The sequence below is a fragment of the Bombus vosnesenskii genome, unplaced genomic scaffold (genome assembly GCF_011952255.1).
Source record: "Bombus vosnesenskii isolate JDL3184/JDL3185 unplaced genomic scaffold, Bvos_JDL3184-5_v1.1 scf7180000013297, whole genome shotgun sequence".
In the NCBI taxonomy this organism is placed as follows: Eukaryota; Metazoa; Arthropoda; class Insecta; order Hymenoptera; family Apidae; genus Bombus; species Bombus vosnesenskii.
Window position 1 is genome coordinate 166,796 of NW_022882947.1, and position 23,013 is coordinate 189,808.

A 23,013-nucleotide genomic window follows, 5' to 3' on the forward strand; every position below is an offset into this window, starting at 1 on the left:
GTGTTCTCGTTTCGTCGCAAACGTACCGACACGACGCGATGTCCAGACGAATACGTACGATCGGTAATTATACGTACGCAGAGTCCTTGAAAATCTAAAAATTAATCGTCTATCATAATATGATTCATCTAACGAGAATGTATGATAAAATTCTATAATTTTCTACCTGAAACTTTCTAGTCCAAGTGGATATTACTCTTCGAGCAAACTGACTTTTCGCCAACATCGTCTGTCTCGTTCGATGTTCATAAATATGTAAAGAAAGGAACAAGAAATAATTACCTCTCTGATAAATAGACCTACCAACTAGCCTAATAAATAGGTAAATGTGGTGGAAAGTATCGATCAACGTGTAATTATCGAATTGCTCGAACGACCAAAGACTTAGCTTTAAGCTTTAAGGCTTTAGCGTAGCAGAAATTAACGAAGATACAAAAATTCTCGTTCGACCGTTAACTTCGTAGCTTTAATTGTTAAAGAGATTCGTTTTTGATTCGGAGTTGAACCGACGGAAAAATAATTGGGAGAAGAAGGGGAACGAAAGTCTCTTACTCGATGGAGAAACGTAAAACTCGAGGAAGAAGCGATAACGAAGGTGAAAATGATGGAAAAAGGAAAAACGTTTGAAGGGATAATCAGAAGACGGCAAAGTCTGTAACGAAGGATACTTTGCCTCGCGCGTAAACAAAGACACGAAAAGAGGAGAGAGAACGTAAAAATTTGAATAATCTTAAAAGCAGGTTGACCGTGTTACATGGTGTTGGTCGAATGGCTGTAAAATTTGGTATCGAGAAGCGAATAATCGATCCGATTCGCGGATCGAGTACGAGTCTCTTGAGTCGTCGAGTTAACGTTTACGAAACACGATAACGGAACAGTATAACGGAACAAGAGCGTCATGGAAAAACTTGGAAACGGGAAAATAAATACGAAATCGTTTCCCTCTGTTTCACGCTCGATCGAGAAAGAAATGCAAAGTACGATGTTGGTGCTTTGACCAATTTGTAGGAAAAGATCTCGTCGATTATTTTACACAGCAAAGTGTAGACATTAATTAGTAGAAGCAGCACGTACATACGTACATGTACATGTGCACGTATGTATAGATTCCGTATTAAAGCGCAACCATGCGTTACTAGATCGCGGATGTTTATACAAATGCATATTTTTATCGGAACGAACGAACAGAGCAAACGAATAAGCGGAGATTCGTTCTGTATTATGGCACGTAGTTTATTCTAAATATGCGTTTGTTATATCTTCGCACACTATGCATAGCTTGCGCATTTCCCTACATCTTTGTACATTTAAATTTGCCACGAACGCATAGACGTCGATATCCTATACGTATTATGGTTCGATCGTACAGGCAGTTTTAATCGCCTTTTAATTACCGCTTGAATCGATCGTAGCGATTTAACAGAATTTGTTTTATCCGACTCGTAAATTAGAGACGAAACAAGTGGAAGATATCGAGCTTGTCAAACGATGGATGATTGTCGCGCAACTACGTCCAACTACCTGCCAACTATTACCGTGACGTATATACATATTTACTTTTACAGATCCACCTACTATCTTTGTACGGTAGCCGTAGTAACAGCAACGGATAAAATCGGTCGAGATTTTCTTATTTTATGACTAAATTACTCGTGTCGTGGAAAAATAAGCAAGTGGCCGGATACTTGCGAGCAGCGTACAGCGTACAGAACAGTGTACAGAAACAAGAAAGTGGAAGCATGTTTGATGGAAACGATGAAAATTTCACCCTTTTTCACTTTCTACTTTACAGTTTTTACTTACTTTTACTAACTTTTCTCTGGCTATTGGAAGACCGTTGAATCGACGTGTACGTTAACTAGAAATATTTTTGACGATCACGGGTGCACGAACGCGTATACTATAAAGTTTCACTCCTAAGATTCTGACGATAAGTACATCTCCGTTTGGTCTGGGGCGAGAAGCTTGGTGTAAAAGTATCTCGAGGACTGGGAAAGAAGAAAGTCGAGAAATCAGCGTGACGCTGAACACCGACATCGTGTCAAGCGTTTTCGCACGAATATCAATTCTCGAGACAGTTTCTCTCGTAGGACAGTGTCAGAACGGAAAGAAATGAAAAGGAAAGGAAAGGAAAGGGAGGGAAAGGAAAGAAACGGATAAAGCGACGAAAGATCGTAATCGGTGTGCTTTTTAGGAAAGCATCGTCCACCGTTCAATTTCCTCTCTTCTCAGAGTAGGGGTAAACGGGGGAAAGAGAGAAGCGCGGAAGAATCACCTGGTGGATGGATGAAACAGGGTTTCTCTGATCCCCGACGAACCGTCAACCGAATCGATTCGCACGATTTACAAGCCACGAGCTACGATTGTCCTTCCCTTGTTTTAAATAGGTCCTGGCTCGTCGGTCAGCGGAGCGCTGCTTCTGCATTCTGTTCCCTCTTCCTCGTTCCGGTCGAAGGAAGAGAGAGCCGAGAGAATATATGGTTAGCGCGCGCCAGTGTCTTCAGCGACGCGTCCTTTTCCCAGAGGAGCAAGTTTTCGTTCCGCATGTGTCTGTACGTGCGTTCCTCGTTCCGAGTAGGTGCGATTGCTGTCGGCGGAGCCGTTCATTCGCCGTTTCCAACGCGGCTACCAAGGACCTATCGCGATTTTCCAACACGTTCTCGTGGTCACGGTTCCAGTTTTCTATCTTTAGAACGTCTCCCGGGGCTCGGATCGTTCGCGTGACGATGATTTGCGCAACCGTGTTGCCTTCAGCCCGGACGAGCCGAGACTGAGCCACCGGTAACAAGTGCTCGGGTCGAGCACGCACATGCGCGCAGCCACATCCACCCCCTTGTCTTTTCCATCTTCCCTTACAAACCCCTTTCCTCTCCTATCGTCCCTCGCCCTCCAACCCCCACCGCGTATTTCCTTCCCCACTCGGCGTTAATCTTTCTCGATACAACCTGCGACCAATTAATCGAGCGCTTTGCGCTTTTCTTCACCGGCCGAGGCAACGAGTTGTTCCTCTTCCACTCTCGAGCGTTTTCGACGTCGCAAGTCGCGTCGGACTGGGTTGCATGGCTGTATATGTAAACCGGCGAGGAACCATGCTCCTTTACGTACCTTTAGCCTCTGAAAAAAAGCGTTACACGTTAGAATAGACGACGTTCGTAATATCGTAACGAATATACTTTCACGCAATTTTCCGTACGAAATAAAATAAAACGAAACTACTCGTGTAAATATATTTTACGATCGTAACCATGGTCACCTCCGAACAAGGTGGAACGGTGAAGCGGTGGAACGCTAACCTGGCTACCGGCAGCAGTAAATCCGACAGGTGTGTTTACGTTCGTTAAGGACGCAGGACGAGAGGGTTCCGTGAAAAGGCCGGAAGATGCTCGGCTCGCGAGCACCTACCAATCAGCTGGCTTTGCGTTAATTCAACCTAAAGCCGCGCGGCGAGGTTTCCGTTCTTTTCTCGCAGAGGCCGTTTCTTAGTCAGTTCGTGACGACGCGTGCCCTCGACGCGACGTACCTCTCGATCTCGTTCGATAAATCCATTTTCCCCTGATCGATCCGCGACCATTCCACGACACGCTCTCTTCTTTCCTGTTGTCGTCGTCAACTTGCCGGACGGACGTTCGCTTTTACCCAATTCCCTCCTTTCGATTCGTGTTGATCGATCGGACTCGACCAACGATCGATCGGCGATCCGACCGATAAAATCCGACTGTCTGACAACGGTGAACGATTTCGTGATAATTCGTCAAGTTGGAGCGGCACGGAAAGTTGCTCGGATTCTAAAAAAGGGGAGCGGGAACGCGCGTTCGTATAAAAGTGCGACAAACGATCAACGATCGAACAAGGAGAGAAGATTATCGAAGAATTAACAACATATCGTCGTGATGATAGATATTGTCGCGTCAGTTTGCTATGCAAGCGCGATACGTATGTAAATTTACCGCGTATTAACATATTCGAAATTATCCGATGAAAATTGTTGTTGCATGCGATAAAAGATAATTACGTAATTAGCCCGTAATTATTTCCTTCTATGTGTACGTATCTTTTTGTTCCTAGAACGGTATTTCGTATATATATATACATATTTATATAACGGTACTTTGTCATGTATAAACGAACGACACGGTTACGTGGTTATTTCGCATATTTGTATAAAAAATAAGTGTGAAATTTGCGTTGTACAGTGAAAAACGATGAATGTTGATAAGTACGAGAAGTGCCAAAGATATCGGTGAGGCGAACCTAGACGAAAACAGCGACCCTTTTGTCGGCCAGGTAAGCGCAACGAAAGATCTTGGAAATCTTTTTTGCTTCTTCCACTTGCGATTTATGCAATTCCTACTGTATTCCCGTTATTACCGCCATGTGATCTACGGAGCATGTACTCGCGTATTCGGCTCGATGATTCTTACACGTTCTGTAATCATACAGGTCTATCGCTCCGTTAAACGATCCTACTCGTTACGAAGTTACATACTCCTCTTGTACTCGTAAATCTACGATATAATTCGCTGTACTAAAAGCATGTTAAAACGGAAGGTTAGTTTTACAAAGCGTTTTACAAAGTTCGAGCTATCTAGATATCTTTTTCGAATCGAAAAAACTGAAAATCATTCGAGTCTTTGTTCGAGCGAGACCGAGACAGAGGGTGAAGAAATACCTTTGTATACCAATGAATAGCGGCATAGTTACATTTTGCCACCGCGTATAACACGATTTAATTTTGTTCGTTTGCTTTGAGACTATAGCTTCCTTCAAGTTGCGTAAAACGTTTTGTAGGTATTTGTACGAAACTAAATTATTGTTTCTACAAGTTATACATTTTCTCTCTCTCTCTCTCTCTCTCTATCTATCCATCTATCTATCTATCTCCTTATCTATCTATCTCGTGTACGATCGTAGGGATTTTAGTGAAATTCCAAGACAATTTAAAATCGACTAATACGGATTGCCATTGTTATTCGTGTTTTATTTGCTGACACAAGCTTTAAACATAGTTCGGAAGTTCTACATACGGAGCTTGTGTTCATCTATCGTATACAAAGTTCGTGTGAGTTGAACCGAGATAAAAACATTTGTGCGTTGCGCGAATAACTTTGAATGCTACGAATAATACAGACGATGTTGGTGGCATGTTCGAATGTTCGTTCCATTTAATTCGTCTAGTTGTTGCGTACTTGTAAGTACTTTTAATTTATGTTATAAGGATAAATTATAGATATGCGTTAACGCTTGAAAACGCTTGACGAACTTGGGTCGCTTGTTTGTCGTAAATTAACGTAAGTTTCATATAAATACATCTTTAGGAAGAAAAAGATGACTGTTTGGTAGTACATAAGTACAGTTTCTATTACGTACGTACAATTCTAAACTCAAACACGTTTTCTGCGTTATTTCTTCGATATTGCCAAGAAAGTGAAAAGTGAAATTGTTTTTGCAAAGGGTAAATTGGTCGCTATAGGATATCCGGCGATGTTACAAGGCGAATAATTATTGCCAGTTATAACTGAAACGAAAGCAATGCGAGAGGATAATTTTTCAAGAAGACAATGCTGCTGTTCGCGTCTAACGGCTTGTAATCAAGGAGGTAGTTTCGAGATTTTGGAGTAGAATTATTAGCATGGACAGCGTCGAGAAAATGTCGTTGAGCTTAAAGAAAGAGTAGAATCCGCCTCGGATTTTTATTGCGCATATTCGAAACGAAGCCAAGTATCGAACGAAAAAGTAACAAAATTAACGTAAAGTATATTTTTTCGTACCTTTTATCTACCGAAAAGCACGATGCGATCGATCAACTGTAATTTTATCGAAGGATATTCCTCCAACGTTTGATATCGATAACTAACTCGAGAATTGCAACAGGATTTGTGTTATATCGTCCTGGTAGATGGTTTATCAGCGAGTTATCAAGTATGCCGGGTCGAAGGAGGGTGGCTCCGAAGAGGGAGAGACATTTTTAATTTAGAGCGAATCAGCAGCCGGGTGTTACGGCTAGTCGAGTTATTTTACTCTCGGCGCTTGTTTAAAATCTTGCAAAGTTAAGAGAACAGCTGCTTGGCGTAAACGAAACGAGCAAGATATTATCAAGCAAGGAATCGTGTCGTTTTCAAAGAAAATTAACTAAACGATATTAAGGTGCGATAGCTATAGTCAAAATTGACTGATATAACGTTGGTAATAATAAAAGTTGCATATTTTTATACTCGTCTCTTTCGAAAGAACTCACCAAGCCAGAAGGGAATTTCTTTCACTTTTAAAATTGTTTCTATTTTTACCGTGTCTTTGTATAGAGCTTGCTGCAAAAAAAGTCATCGATTTTATTATTCGTTTCTTCGGAATACACGCGTTTAAGTCCATAAGCGTATAGTTTCACGCGATCGCTAACGATGTATTCGTAATTAATGGATTAAGCAGAATGACTTTCAAGGATAGTTTTTAATTACTTCCTGTAATCACCTTAATTCCGTTATGAATCTGTTACGCGTCCAATTAGCGTAAATTCACGAGGTATGTATCAAGGGTGTATAAGATATATTCTCTTTACGAAAGAAGCAAAACTTGAACTTGTTCCGAATTAAAATGCACTTTCTCTTTTGACGCTTGTCTTTCCGATATTATTTAATTGCAGGAAATAAGGAGAAAAACAGAAAATTATCAAGTTAACGAGTAGACCACACGGTTCTAAATCTCTCGCCTATTCAAAGTGGATTAAAAATAATATGTTAAATCGTCGAACGTCTCTCGTAACTCGATTACCGAGTAATTCGTTTCTATGTATATTAAAATTAGCGAGCAGTATTAAACGTAAAGATCCGAATCTGTACAGGATGTTACGTATGCTGTTCGCCGTTCTTTTTTCTTTTCTTTTTTCTCAAGCGCTAGTTTTTTTATGAGAAACGGCAAAGGTCAAAGTTTTACGATCTTTTAGACGCCGTACAATGGCGTCAGTAAATTTTTTTTAATTTACCACCGTCCTTTAAATCGATAGTTAAAATCTTTTTTACGAAACGAGTGTTCGATACGACCCAAGTACGACGTAGTGATATTCGGTAACATGAAAGTATAAAAATGGAAGAATTTTTTGCAATTTTTAGACGATTTCATCGGTGGTTCAGTAATTACAGTACAGTCACCGTTACGTGCACGTATGTATTGCGACTGTTATACCACGTTTATCATTTTGATTTATACGGTTAGAAAAAGTTAGAGAAAGGGAAAAAAATGCTGGCAAGCAGTGGTATAAACTATTGGCTCTGTACGCGCATGCAGCGTTGTCGTCGTGACAGAAAATTTCTCGCCGAATAGAATTTTCTTTATATTACGATAGAAAAGGAGCAACGTTTTATCTTCGACACGGGGAATTTGGGATAATCCGTAACACGGATAATCCACGCGCGATCAATCCTTCCGCATACAAGGTTACGTTATTGGATTTAAAGGTCTCGATACATGGTACATACATATCGCAAAGCAAATATCGCATCAGAATACGTTATCGTCTTACGGATTGTTAGGTACTTTAACGTTGTTTATTCGATTCGTTGATAAATATGTCTATTATGACGATCGATCTGGTCCGATCGGTACATTCTCCTCTACAAACAAATCATCATTTAGAATATGACAATTTTCCTTACCATCGCTCTTCTTCCGTTCACCGCGCGTAAACATACATGATATTTACATGTTCCCGTTCTTGACGATTTTAAACGAAATCTTATTTAGCTCGTTTTCGTCTTTTTTTTTTATCGTCCCGGCGAGCTTTCAATTTCGTCCATCTCGTTACCCTATTTCCTTGTTACCTTCTTTTCGTTTCACCCTTTTGTTTTTCACCGGGGAATGTGGATCGCCTGCTTGTTTTCCTTTGTATCTCTTTTTCCTGCGTTAGCCGCCGCCGTTAACGATCTCTTTTGCTCTCTCTCTCTCTCTCTCTCTCTCTCTTTTTTTTATTTCTCGATATTTGAGCGATTTTCGGCTGCTGTACATACTCCATCGAATTTATCATACCTTTTTGCGTACACGAGTAAGTACCTACATACGTAATTGCACGGTGCGCCGTATGACTCCTCCTACTTCCTGTCTTTTGCCCAATTTCCAACTCCAAATTCACTGTACGGCCATGTATTTATGCACCACGCTTTCTCCGCCGTTCCTTCTTCGTTTCGATTCAACTTTTAATTCAACTACGCTACAAGCGAACCTATACGCGTACACGATACAGCGATAGTACTACTTTTCTATAGATAGCATCAACATTTACATTACGTACAATAGTACGAGAATACGAACACTAACCGAATAAAAAGGTTACTTTGGCAGGATTTGACGATAGTCGGAAATTACGTGCAAAGGATAGTCGACGAAGATGTATTTTTGTTGTGAAGAAATAAAAATTTCGAATACGCGCAAGTACGTGCATGTATCGAAGGAAAAAATTGTCAGACAAGTCGAACCGTGCGCTTCCTTATCGTAGATCGTATCGCACATCCTCGATTGACGACTGTGGAATGCCTCGGGGATTCTTCCGAGAATTTTCATTCCAAGCGAAATTATAATTCCAGGCACAGACGCGGCCTCGAGAGGTCGAAACTCGATGGACGAGTTGCCACTAACCGAAACGAGAATCACTGAATCTAGTATTTTCTAATTCGTGGTGTCCATAATTATTTATCGATGACAACGAAATCGCTCGAAATACGTCTGCACTATTTTGTTCCTCTGGAAAGAAATTAATCTTACGAGAATCGATAGCGCAAGTATGTATGGAGAAACGTGTTTTACAAAAGGAATTTCGATGGTTTATTCGATTTCCTCGATTCCGAGCAACGTGTTTAATTTGTCGTACCTTGGTCCGAAGGCAATCGCACGATCAAGGATTCGAGATTGAAAGTCGATTGCCTGTGATCTGTACATGTGATCCGTAGGATCGATCATCAGAGAGCGATCATCCGGCAGTGGCACGAAATCGCGCCAGAAACCAAGCGAAAAAGACCGAGCGAGTCTGGCATTATCGATGATTTCCGAATCACCGTGAATAGTCGAAAATTTGAAATGCTAATTATCCAGTCCGGGACGACTCAACGTCAATTACCAGATTTTAAACGAACGTCTGCCGCGCTATTTAAGTTGGCGGCGGCCAAACGGTACAGTTCGATCGAAATTATCGAGGCGATCGTTAAAATTTTTTTGCCACGAAAAGGAAGGACTTGGATCGGTCCAGTCGAAGGTTGATGGGGAATATCCTGTCAAGAGCAACACGGGTTCAACCAATTCCACCGATTATCGAACATGTATCCGCTTTAGCGTTCCCGCATACCTATGCGTTCGAGCCTCTTTTCTTTTCATAGACTATGCAGAGTTCCAGCCAGATATCACATTTTTCATCGACATCGCGTATCGTATCGTACGATGTATCGTATAATACGTTTCGCGTAAAAGTTAGTCGATTTAAAACGTTGCCAGAGGTAAAGAACGCACCTGTCGTTCTACAAAGTCAGTTTTCTAAGCGTTATGCAATGTATATTTAACGTAACGTTTATCCCACCCTTCGATACTAATATTTCTCTCTCGATGGAGAAGTACGTCGCTGTAACGTCATTTCGCTTTAATTTAACTTTTAACGAACCTTTAAATCGTAGTTGGATCCGCCTCTTTAAACCAACTTTTCGAAGAGATTGGAACTTTGAAATCTTAGGAATAATAATATTTCTTTACGAAGTAAGAAATAATTTTGCGGTGACATCGCGGTGTTAAAGTTGCAAATTCCATTCCTATATATTCCGTGATTGGAGGTTCCGCGCCATTGAAAATTGAAATTCATTGTAAAATAGGTTATGCTTACTGGTTATACTTATCGTTCGCTTCGAGATAATATTTATCTTTGATAGTAAGAATGTTGCAGTCGCTCGGAAGACGAAGAAATTTCTTTCGATGGGCTCGTTCGATTCGATGCAGATGTAAACCGTGTTCGTGGATAGGGGATCTCGAGAGAGACGTATCCGTACGGCAGGAAGCGGCAGAAAATAGCGGCAAACGGCAGTAAACGGCGGTAAACGGCAGTTCGAAGAGCCAAGTATCGAGTACCAGGACATAAAGATTAGGCTCTTTTCCTTGGACCCCATCGGGACAGGCGCGTATTTAGCAACAAACCCGTAGATTACAGGAGCAACCTAGACATATAATTAGACCGAGGTATCTCGTGAGAAAATGCCCGACCGCTTAATAGCTTCGGGTCACGGAACCTAAGGGAACTTGTACCGATTTCAGATGGGTAGTCTTGTTTATTCGTGAGAGAGTATTCGATGGTCGCGTCGCGTCGCATCCAAGTGATTCATGGACGCCGTGCTCGCTCATTCATGGAAAGTACGTATCGGCTCGACACTGTTGCCAATATATATTGTAGTTTCGAACGAACAAGTATCGAGTCAGTTCATTTTCGGACGTGTACGTAAATCTGCTTGTTAAAAACGTTTTAACACGCGTCTGTAATACGCAAAGTATTTTTTACGTCGTAGCGGCTTTTTAAGGCGCGCTCCGTAGAAAAACATAACTCGTTGATCAGAAATATGTACATGTATGCGTGATGTATGCTTTGCGGCATATCACGACTGATTGCTATATTGCTGATATTGTAAAATCTGAAACCGAAGGCAACAAATACGACGAAGAAACGAATGGGAAATTTAGTAGCAATAACAAACGAACAACGATTAGCGATTTATCAAGTATAAATATATATATATATATATATAATGCATACATACAATATATACATACGAGAATTAAACGATTAAAAAGAATAGCAGGCCAACACCGTTCGGTATCTTTCACGATCAGCGTTACGCGCTAATGGACTGCATTACTTAATTCTGTTTTTTCAAAAAGGCTTGTATTATACGTAAAATTATGTTAACGAGTTTGTTCGATGTTTCAGACGATGCAGACCAAGAACGTAAACGAGACTGCGTACAAAAGCGACGTGAGTATTACGCGCGTTTACATGTTCCTAAAATGCGAATCTGTATACTCTGTAAGATAGATTATTTCGAAATACGTGGAATTTAACGAATATAGATAACAGTGAACGTGAATTTCAGTTTTACGTCGAGGCGAAGTTGTTTTCTTATTTTGACGTACGATTTTCACTAAAAAAGCTCGATATAAGTATACTCTAGAAATAATTTTTTCACTGACAGACATTTCCGATAGACATTTTCACGTATAAGCGTCCCTTTAAGTTTGGCTTAAACTCTTGCGTGTTCTCTTTGTGTGTTACAGAAACGCCGGCTCGACTGCTCGACTGGAAGTAAGCAAGCTTTTATCTTGGAAACTAACCGGTCCTTTGTACAAAGATGACGAAAATATTCGATGTTTCGATGTTTATAAAAAAAAAAAAAAAAAAAAAAAAAAAAGAGAGAGAGAAGAAAAACTTTCCGCGAACATTCCTACGAACATAACTACAATGCATAAAATGAAATTTTTTGAAATTACCGCGCTCTTGTACGTGTTGTTAAGAACGTTAAAATTAGTTTATTTCGTTCCATCGACTTGTAGCGATAGACTTTTCGTTATGTAGATTACGTTTGCTCTTTATTCGATTAATTGATGGTTTTCGGCGCAAAACGGCTATCGCTCGATATATTTTTGCGCGTATAAATAGGATTCGAAATATGTCGCGTACAAACTTATATGGAGATTAAAATTATCGAATAGAGAAATCTCGGACATGCGTTGGTTAAAGTTTGATGGAAAGGAAGGCAAAGATAAAAAGGATCGTTAGTCGAATTAGCGTGGTCCGATGGACGTTTGAACTCGGATCGGGTTACACCGAACCGTTCACGGTTAACCGAGTGTTGGAGCCGGACTGGACAACGCGAGTACGTTCATGATGTCAACGTTCCAGTATGTTAACGCGATAGTTACTCGCGTTACTCGTTTACTAGTCGTTACTAGTCGTTACTATTGGCGCGGTGATCTTTAGTCGATCGGAAAGATGATAAACGGATGGATCGATAAAGCAGAGATCCAAGCGCTGCGAGTCACCTGGTAAAGATCGTCGAACCCTGCAGAGGCGCCTCGACCTTCGTTGCGGGTCTGAAAGGATTAAGAATCCTCTTGTTCGCCGTAAACCTTGGCCGTAGGTTGCTGGTGGGGCGAGCCAGGCGCGGACAAGAGAGAGGAGACGATCGTTCCCGGTACCCACCTGGCGTCTCACCCGAGGCTTCACGCCAAGTACTACGTCGCTGCTCGAACGAGCTGCCTCCTATGGGATAGCACGCGTCAGACAAAGTTGTGAAAACCGTCGACCACGAGGTTTTTTTCATTAAGAATCGGTGCAGCGCGCTGAACGCGATCGAAATCCGTCGAAACGATCGAATCGCGTGCAACGGTGAAGTCGAAAGGCGGCGGCGGCCAAGTTTGCCAGGTGAAGCAAAACAGGTGAACTAAACGTGGAAAACGCTGGTTAACTCGCCGTGGGATCACGCGCGCCCGTCAACGAAACGATCGATTTCTCGGAAATCGATCATCGTGTTCGGTAGCTTGGTCTTCGATCTTAAGGCGATTCGTATTGTATTAACGCGGCGCGTACCTTGGATAGGTTAAATAAAATTCGTCTTTGTGCGGATATTTCACGGGCGTGGAGAACGTGCGATTTGAAAAGGTGCCTCAGAGTACACGCGCGTTCGTGTTCGGATACGCAGAACAAGTGAAAGGTAACGTTCAGTCTACTATGTACCTTTGAAAAGAGCATCGGTTTTCTCTTTTTCTTCTATCTTTTTCCTTCTTATATCCTTGCTGCACCGTACCGCTGAATTTTCAGCAGTTTAACGACGTTCGAAACGTTTTTTAAGCGACGCGACGTTCAGCGAGGTACGGTTGCAATTAATAGCGTTCGAACAAATTTCCAACGAATTTTCCAACGTTGCAATCGAAGGATTTATAAGAGTAGACACGTGCAAACGGAAACGAATTGATACGCGAAAGGTCAGAGGAGTTGTCAATGGAAACATCGTGCAGGATGCTCATGGCGAAATAACTTATTGGAAATTTTATTAGAACATTACCGACTAACTGCATAGATAGCAAATGCCGTCCGATGTGGAATAAGGAGGAACCGGAAACTATATCGAATAAACCATGAATCTTTGGATTAAAGAAACTCGCATCGTCAATGTGGAATTACTATTAAGCAAAAACGTAACTAGCAACGTTCGACGAAGCTGGACGTTGCATCGATTTCTAGTAAAGAAAAAGAAAGGAACGAGACGCTTGCGAAATCCGAATGAAAGGAGCGTCGTATAGACGTAGAAAGAAATTGGACTACGCGGGAAGGAGAAAGCGAGATAAGTCGGCGAAAAGAATATCGTAAACGTTTGCGTGTGAAAGATTGTAAAGAAGGTACCTACACACACGTTTACTTGGTTAGGACGAAAGGCTGAAATCGGATGTAGAGAAGATGGAAAGAAGCGCGTTCGCCCGGAATGCGCGAACCTAAGTGGGGCGCGGAGGGTACCGTGTAAATAAAACGTACATTGTATATACTGGCGCTTGTTAGGGCGCTGAGACGCTGCGTGCGCGTGTTTCCAGTTTCAAGGGAATTTTCCCCTTTGCAATCTTGATTTTTGCGTGTGAAGTGCGGCCACAGTGGCACCAGGAGGGGGACACGTGCTAGCTGCTTGAAAATATCTTCTGCTACGCGATTGTTGCGCGACCATCGTGGGATACCTCTGAGAGGTAAAATACCTTTCTTGAAAATAGTTGACATTAACGTAGTGTCTCGCGTTTGCCGCGATCGATGCCTATATTCGCTAGATTTCGGTCGAATTAATTCCGATGGGTATACAGGGTCAGACTGTATCTCTACTACCCGCAAATGCAAATCGATATTCTCGTAATTAATAGTCGCGTTGATCAAACGTCGTACGATCCTCCATTGTCGCTAAGCGAATCGATAGATGCTCCATGTTCTCTGTAAAACGTATTTTTCAAACGAGGCAAGTTTAACCGATTAACGCGCGTCCTTTCTTTATAACGCGATATCGCACAATACTTTGTCTACGAAGCGACATCAAAATTTCACGCGACAATTTTCCAATTATTTTCTAATAACTTTCTAATAATCTCCGATAGGCTGTAACTAACGCGATATTTCGAAGCTTTACGACTCGGTTAATTATACGAATCGCGTCTTTATTATAGCGTAAAACCTGTTTTAATCATAATGCTCTAACTACGACGATGTAAAACAAAACGGCTACGGCAAGCCGCTTCTAACATTATCCAATTAACATCGACGGTAATTTCCAGCTAATCGTTTAACAAATACCTGTGTACAAATTACTTTCCAATTACGCGGTGTTCCAATTACCTTTGCGATAATGGATAAAAGACATTTTTAATACTGTCGTCGCAAAGTTCATCTTCAAACTTTACCTTTAAATTTTGGTTTTTTAATTACCAAACTTTAGCTTTACTTGCTTTACTAAAAATAAAGATTAAATTCTGTCTAACGAGATTGGGCTTGGGTTATAAAGCGACCGAATATTTTGGAGTCATGAAAATTCACGTTTCTCAACGCTTCCTTTCGAGTCAAAAGCTTTGTATTTTTTGACGTCTGTACACCGTACTTCGGAATACTGTTAAACATCTGATATAAAGAGAAAAATAAGCTATAAACAAATGTGAGGATGTGTATATCAAGATGAAAAGTAATAACAGCTAAATTTAATTGACGTTTTAGCGAAACTGTAGAAAGGCTTCGGTATACCTTCAGCCCAATTTCAATATATGTAGGATATTTGCGAAAAACTAGCGGTACAATGGCCTAAACCAAACCTGGCGTTTATCCTTTGTTCATATTTATAGTATATATAAATGAGAGATTCCTCTTATCCTTTCGATGAAAGAAGAATTAAACATCGTGTTTGGCTGTGGCTTAGACTTTTCAATCTGGCCACCGTGGGCTGTCCCGCAACGTTTGCATGAAATAACGAATACTCGATTTCGTAATATAATATCAATTATTCGTTGGCCTGTTATTTTGATAATGCGTTACATACGCTGTCACAAATGCACAACCGTAGGCAGAATACTTTCTATGAATCTAGAAAAATAAAGCATTGGTAACACGTACGTGCAGAAAAAAAATGTTTGAAATGCTTGACGATATATTTCAAGGTGATGAAAATGGGTGAGGTGTGCCCCGATGTAAACGAAGTATCAGTTGTATATATAAGAGCAAAGTTGACTAAACGTTCGTTAAACGAGAGAAAATTGTCCTTGTACGCCGAGGGTCTATAAATGTATTATTGAATCGAAGCAACGTTGTCTGGAATTTGTGCCAGCGTATTACGATGGAAGGTTTCAAGCAAGTTGTAAATACGATATCGCGGACGTGCTCGGTGAATGTACTCGCGTACACACTCACGTACACACTCGCGTACACACTCGCGTACACACTCGCGTACACACTCGCGTACACACTCGCGTACACACTCGCGTACACACTCGCGTACACACTCGCGTACACACTCGCGTACGCACTCGCGTAACTACTTACGTAGAATAGTTTTTACAAAGAGAAATTTGCGGTTTTTGTTGGCCTGCGACGTATAATATTTATCAGATTTTTCGTTTCTTATCAGTAAGTAGTAAACATAACGGTTATAAAGAAGGTAACATTTTCTTTCAGAGTACGCGTATGTACGTATAACTGGTGTTTTTAAACGTCCGAGGGTCGTAATTGAAACATTCAAATAAATTCCGTTTACTACTTGAATCGTGTATAAAACTTTGCCTTCTAACTTGTTAGCGATCGTTATTATTAATAGTTAAAAAGTAATATCACGCGATAATCGAACAACAGATGGACCAGCTTTTCGGCTATAAAGTATTTTCACGCGGTTACGTATTATACGACCACTCTGTTATTTATTTGTTTTTAGAGTGTCGTAGCCGATAAGTTTCTGTTACGATATTATAGATTACTGGTTCGTCAGAAAGCAGACAATCGAATCGCAGGATGGAAATAAAATCTTAAACAGCCATCTTTGCGAGCGTTGAAGATGAAACTGTATACAATTGTAGATAGCCCAGTTCGATGAATAGCCGTAGTAACCTAGAAACTACGTCGAATCGGAACACCGGGAATTGTTCGACATGTCGGTAGAAGTTCTCTGAACGTAAGTAACGCATAGTTGTCGACTACTTAATTACGAGTCGAATAATTCGTAATTTTTGATAGCGGCCATCGACGGAAAGTGTCCTACTTCTTGTCGAGATAAAACGTCGTTTTCCATTTTCATTCGTATCGTCTCAAGCCCTTGACTGACGTCTCTGTCAAGACTGGCCAACCCCTGGATCGTAATCTAAACGTTGATATCAATAACGTCGAGACGGCATACGCATAGAAACGTAACAAAAGTAATTTAGTAATTTAACGCCCGAATTACGATTGAATTTTCAATGGTATCGTAACAAAGACTGTTTAAGAAAGATTCCAGGCGAATTCACCGGAGAAAATACCGTACGTAATTATGCGATGTTTCGACGGTAACAGTATTACTCGTGGCTGTGCGCTTCGCCCGGTCTCCTAATTAATTACGGCCCTCGTAGCTAATGCAAGTAACGACGTATCCTCTGTTGCTCGAAAATAACTAAACGGCAGACTATTGCCGGTTGAGTGGAAATTCGCCAGTTAGAACACTGGCCAGCTCTATCACCGACCTATAACCAAGACGTATAAAACGAATATTATATATTTGTACTTTTACACAATTGCCAACGTCTAGCGTTTTGATTCACGTCGAGCGTCGAGTCTAAAATCATATGCTGTAGTTTGACCGATTTCACACGGTTTTTATCAATCGTTCGTCTAACTCGTTATGTAATTACAATTAATAGCTTACTTTTCTTTTGGTTCGACCGTCTTCACGCGTAAATGCGTAATACGTAATGAAATTAGCATACGCTTGACTACAGCCTAGTTAAGAAAGTAGGGAATCGTCGGAAACTGACAGAGGCGATGTAAAAGTTTTACTCGGCTTTCGTCATCCGTTACTTTATCGCCGTATACGTTACGATTTAATAGATTATACGATCGTCGAAGCGGACTACTGTTACAGTTTCTTCCGTGTATAGGCTTGTTCAAACTCGGCTGTACGGTATACGTAGTTTGTATTGGAACGAAGTTGACGAGCGATCATCGACGGTCATCCAGTACGAAGGGAACGACCGTCGGATGACGTAGAGGTATACGATTTACCTTTTTTCCTGGCAAATCTAGCGGGACACCGAGTGCGCTGGTTCAACATTCGACGAGTGTATAGGTGGATTTATTTTATCCCGGTAGGCCGATAGATAGTCAAAGGCGCTGTACAGTTAGCCACGAACGCACGATACGTATGGGAAGACGATGGCGAAACAGCAGATGTTCGTACCGTTGAAAATACAGGCGCACGTTTCGAGTCCTCGATTCTCGAGGGAGAAAATGGTTGGAACTGACGCGACAGATTCCTCGGGGCGATCTCTCGGGCAGAGGAGGTCGGGATACTCGTTCGACGGAACCAACTATCGAGCGAGATGCGGAGATAGGACGAGGAAACTCGATCGTTTATTATAGCGGAGAAATAGTGATTTTCGCGATTAGAAGGGAAAAATGGATCCACACGGTGCGGCGATGTAGGATCGTCAATGAGAAAACGAGCATAGCAAGGGCTGGAGAAACGAGAGCTTGTAAAACTGGTACAGAGGCGTTTTGCTTTTTGTCCGATGCTAATATTAAGTCGGTCGGGTAGCTTGACTCTTTCTTCGGCCGCTTGTTCGGATTTGCGCTCGTAGCGAGATATATTTCCTGGATCCGTGTTGTTTTGCGCAATTTCCATTCGATTCCGTTCCATTCGATCCGGCCAAGTGCTTCCGTCCCTTTATCCTAGGGGTAGGTGTTCCTATCCTTTCCGATAAATTAGTACATTTTTTTCAGCTGGGGTAAAATTCAAGTGCCGTTCCTGCCAATCGTCGGTAGGCATCGGTGTAGCCCGAAGTATCGTATAAAGCAACGAGTCCCTATGTAAAAATAAGCCAAAACTAGAAAAGTAAAAAAGTAGAATGTTTATCACACGTACTAAGCGTTAACGTGTTTCTTCTAAAAAAGACTTTCTCGCAACCAGTTTCTCGGTGTATCTTTATGAATATATTTTTACGTAAATTTTCATATGGACTTGCAGAGATGGAATCGATTCTTGATTTCTTTCTATTTTTTTGTTTTTGTTTTCTGTTTTCTACAAAGGTCAGTAAACTGATCTTGATACAAATTCGTTAACTTTTATCATTTAAATAGTTGCTTTAGAAGGATCTTTTTTGATAATTTGACAAATTTTCGATATTATCGAAAAAAAAAAAAAAAAGAAGAAACACGTCCAACGCTAAAAAAAAAGACTACCTTTACTTAATAAACGGTCAAACAAACCGAGTTGCGCGGCAGGCATTGAACGCTTTCGATTTCAGTTTGAACTTTCAACCCCCTAGATTTTTGCGAAGCGCGAAAGATAAACACGAAGAGAGTTACTCGCATTAAGGTTTCGTTTGAAAATCTATAATCGTACATCGGAGGGACGGTAAAAAGAGTACGAAGAACCGAGCATCGCAATGATTTTCCGATTCGCGGGTAGGGATTGTGACACGTGGAAGAGGGACGCGATAGAATCGAACGAAATAAAAATTAGCGTGGCAATTTCATAGCGTGAGCTCTCTTTCTCCTCCTCTGCGCCGCTTTCTCCTTCGCTCTTGCTCGTAATTTTATGCCGCGACGAGAATTTTCATTCTCACGGTGGTAGAGCGCTGTGGCAGAGAGAGAGAGAGAGAACGAGGGACGCGGTCTCGATAGAGTAGAATGAAAACCCTCGGTAAAACTAGTTGCCTGGCAAAAACTAGACGCTATTCAAAGGCCGTTTGTAGGAAGGTGGACGGCGCGGTGCGGCGCGGCGATGCGTCGCGTCGGGAGCCGGCGCGCGGCGGTCTTCACGATGCGGCGCGGCACGGCGCGGCACGGCGCGGCACGACGCGGCACGGCGCGGCGAGGAAACAGAAGCAACAGGAGAAGGAAGTGCGAGGAAGCGCCTCCTGCGAAAGGGACGGTCTACAAAAGAAGAATGAACCGAGACGAACCGGAGACGAGATGATTTCGTTAGCGGGATGCATCGCTGCTTGAGTGAATTTTTACTACGGCCCTGCTTCTCCTTCGAATATTATCGCGGTTCGCGTACTTGAAAAATATTATCTTACAACGTTTAACACGATGCTGCGATGTCTACCACGCCGTGGATATGATATTAATGTTTGGCGAATGAGGTGGTTCAAGGATCGAGTCAGAGTCTTTCTCTTCGTCATTCTTCGCCGGGAAATTCTTTCCAGGCCAAGTCTTTCCTGCATTTTAAACACAGAGTTGTACGAAATAAGAGAAAAACATCGTATTAACATAGGCTTTAAGGAAGGATTCTCGCGTAATAACAACATAAACAAGATTTTTATGAGTTTCTCTCTAGATTAACTACCGGTTATACGCGACTAGACCTCTTTGGGATGTAAATAGATAGGTACACTCGAAGTACAAATATCATTTTTTTTGTTTTATTGCTTCTTATCGTTTATCGTATGTTGTACCAGTGTTGCTCTCGTCTTTCATCGTGTAACCATTGTCGAGAAATTTTCTTCGAGTTACACGGTCTAATTAGGAATACAAAAAGTACGCGAAGCAAAAGGAATTTTTGTGTTTTTCGATGGTTTCAACATTTTTGTTTGTTAACGAGTAACGTGCCAGTGGAAGAAGAAGTTAAATGGAAATCGAACTTACGCGGAATAATGTTCGTTCATCGATTGCGACTCAAGGTCGCTGATGATGAGATATTCTTTTTGATGCGACCAAAATGCATATTAGGTTGTACTTAATATAAGGTGTCAGAGAACCACTTCTGGCTTTCGAGCATAATTTCAAATATCGCTACTTGCACGAGAACGATCGATCGACCTCGAATGTAATTATGTAGTTAAAATGCCAAAAGTATGACTTGCAAGTATAATGCAAGGGGATAATAACAGACACCTTGAGTTTTGTTACTTTCAATAACTTGTACCACTTTGCAATCGTAAACTATACCTACTATGCGAACAATTTACATCGCGTAATTGAATTTGTTTAATAATAGGTATTTTTTCAAATCGAGGTAAAAAGATATTTATCGCGGGACGGAAATGTTCTACTCGTACGAACGTTGTACGTTTATTACGATAAAGTGACGATGAGCGTAGTAAGTCTAACGTGGCTATGTTTTATTGGAAAATTTACAGCTTTCCCGGACAATAATTCCCCGTACGCGCGTCTCTTCGTAGATGTTGTAACGAATTGCGCGAAATTTACAAAACGTAGAAGGTAAAAATATGAAAGTGCGAAGTGAACGGGAATTTCATAGGTGGTTGCCGAAGCTCGTTTGGTAATGTATGTATACATGAACGTGGAAAGGCAATAATGCTTTACGTACTGATGTGCAAAGATACGTGCAACGTGTGTTTGCTAATGACACTAGAATTTCATGATACTTAACCACATTGTCGCTAATTTAACACTTACAGATTCCTCTAGGATTCGATTAGCACAGTTAGCATATGAAAAAATACTAGGAATATACAGAGAATATTTCGATGACAGAACGACTGAAATACTAAACTTCGTTACAACATCCTCCTTTTACATTATGCTAATTAAAAGTTACTAACTTTTATTCTACGATTATTAACCAAGTAGTTATTAACCGAGTAATCCTCTTACGTAAACCTCTAATTGACGCAGATACCGATTTTTGGAACATTAGTTAACAGAAAGGATCGAAATATTTGGCGATATACGTATTCTACGCAAGACGATAAAATTTCACCAAAAGAATTCTTACATTTCCACTTTACGTGTTTTTCTTGCTATTTCGAAGACGGGCATAAGATTCGCTTCGTTGCCAGTTGCAACTAACTTGCACGTAAAAGGTTTACCAATCGTTCTGTAGAAATATTAAGAATTCGTATTTAACGTCTTATTGTTAGGTAATTAACAACCTCGTGCAATATTACGTTCCGCCAGTTTTCTCGATAAATTCGATAAATTTCCGTCGACGAATATCTTCTTACGTCGGAAAGATTCGGCTGGACGTGCCTTCTCGCAGGTCACCGTCAGAAAACTTCCCTTTTAACCTAACGTTATACGTTATACGTTGGTTCTGAAGGTCGTGTCCTTTTCTTCGTATACGTATATGCGAACACACGATATTAAAAATAGTTAGGATTGAATTAAAATCAAGGGTACAACTTAGTGGTTTAAAGTCAATTGCGTCGTTTATATATTTTCATTTAATTATATACATATGTATGTATATTACCGATACAAATCGAACGTAATATACAATATTAAGAATATTTGATTTCTACAAGTTCATTGAAATCTGCAAAAGGTACACCAAATATGGAGTTTAGTAAAACGAATCGAAATATCAAAGTTCTGTAACAACGCATCGAACGAATTGAAATCGTGAATGTTGAATGTTTAAAAAGTCAGCGAATGGAAATGCAAGTTTTAAACGGTACATGGATCTATTGTTTACTCTTTCTGGTGTTGTCCGTCTCTTTTTTTTTTTTTTTTTTTTTTTATCCATTTTCTCGTTGTTGTACGCTCGAAGAAGATTCGTTTCGTGGTTACTTCGGCTCACCTGTAACGCTCGCGAGTACGGGGAAGCACGCATGGTTGAGCTCCTTAAGTGGTCTCCTCGTGCTCGGCTCTAGTCTTTGGTTGTTTTCGACCCACCTACCGTCTTCCTAGACTTCTCTTCCTCAACGTATTTTCTCACGGGCACCTCGCGTAGTACGTAAATGTATGTATGTACTACTTACGTACGTCATCCACTGTCAACGACACTCTCTTTTCTCGACCACTTAATTTTCTTCGACCTAACAGGAAGAACATACCGTCAAATTTGGTGGGCCTTCGAACCTTTTCATCTGGTTCTTTCGCGATATGCATCGCTGCTTGACACGTTCCGGTGGTTCGTTTTATTTACGGAGGCCGATTTAATATTGGCTGTATAACCGGATTTTGAAGATTCAGGCATTATTTATAGACAACGAATCGATATAGAATTCGGCATAGCGAAGAGTCTAAAAGACAGTAAATCGATATGGTTGTTCGATTATTTATAATTTAAAAAATGCCCGATTATATAGGAAACAGGTATCAGGTCTATTTTATAATATGTAAACAGTAGTTGCGCATTACCCACTTGTAATTACCCGCATTATCCATTACATATGTAGCTAAATATAAATGCAATAGAAGTTTAATAAGTAAGGTGTAGAAAGATAGGCTCGCGGCGAGTACGGTACATACGTACTTGCATTTCATTCGACCATACATAGCATTTGCATTTTATCGAACATAAACTATTTTTGCATCATACGCAAGTATTAAAGAAATAGCTGTAAAACTGTTCCATCGTTGCGTAACGGTTATCTTTATGTTTTTCACTCGATCGTAAGTCTGTTCCTACTGACATTCGAACAATGTACTTGAACCAGTTTTCTAAGTAAGTCGATTCAACAGTTACACGTATAAACGAGTACGTCGAACATTTTACGAATATCTAATGCGCGATATCACGTCGCTGGATTTTTCATGTTTAATCTTGTATTATGTGTGTACGAAATTTGAAGATTTCCCGGGAATGTAGTTTTCGAATAACGAGTATCTGTAATTATATAACGAATATATAAAGATATGATCTAATTGCGAATGATTTAACTCGACGGAAATGAACTTTAAACGAAATAGCACAATCATCTATCTGTATCGGGTTGTGCGTATATATTTTTAAATAATCTTGAATCAAATAATCGTAAGTATACGAATGTATACCATATGTGTATATGTAATATTATTCGAACATAACATGTATAATATATAACGTCGTTTGA

The 23,013-nt window shown here is 40.8% G+C and overlaps 1 protein-coding gene across 7 annotated transcripts in view; it reads left to right on the forward strand.

Moving 5' to 3' along the window:
* Positions 1-23,013, forward strand: part of LOC117233517 (chromatin modification-related protein eaf-1-like) — a 66,525-nt gene that overhangs the window by 16,329 nt on the left and 27,183 nt on the right. For 2 of the 7 annotated variants that reach the window (XR_004493333.1, XM_033493877.1), the window contains exons 1-3: positions 3,375-4,284; positions 10,943-10,987; positions 11,287-11,314. Coding sequence is in view for 5 of the 7 variants with exons in the window: in XM_033493877.1 (XP_033349768.1) it covers positions 4,207-4,284; positions 10,943-10,987; positions 11,287-11,314 (151 nt within the window). In the remaining 2 variants the exon portion in view is untranslated. Of the gene's footprint in view, positions 1-3,371; positions 4,285-10,942; positions 10,988-11,286; positions 11,315-11,665; positions 13,744-23,013 lie in introns of those variants that run through there. The other 5 variants (XM_033493878.1, XM_033493883.1, XM_033493879.1 and 2 more) reach the window with 5 other exon arrangements.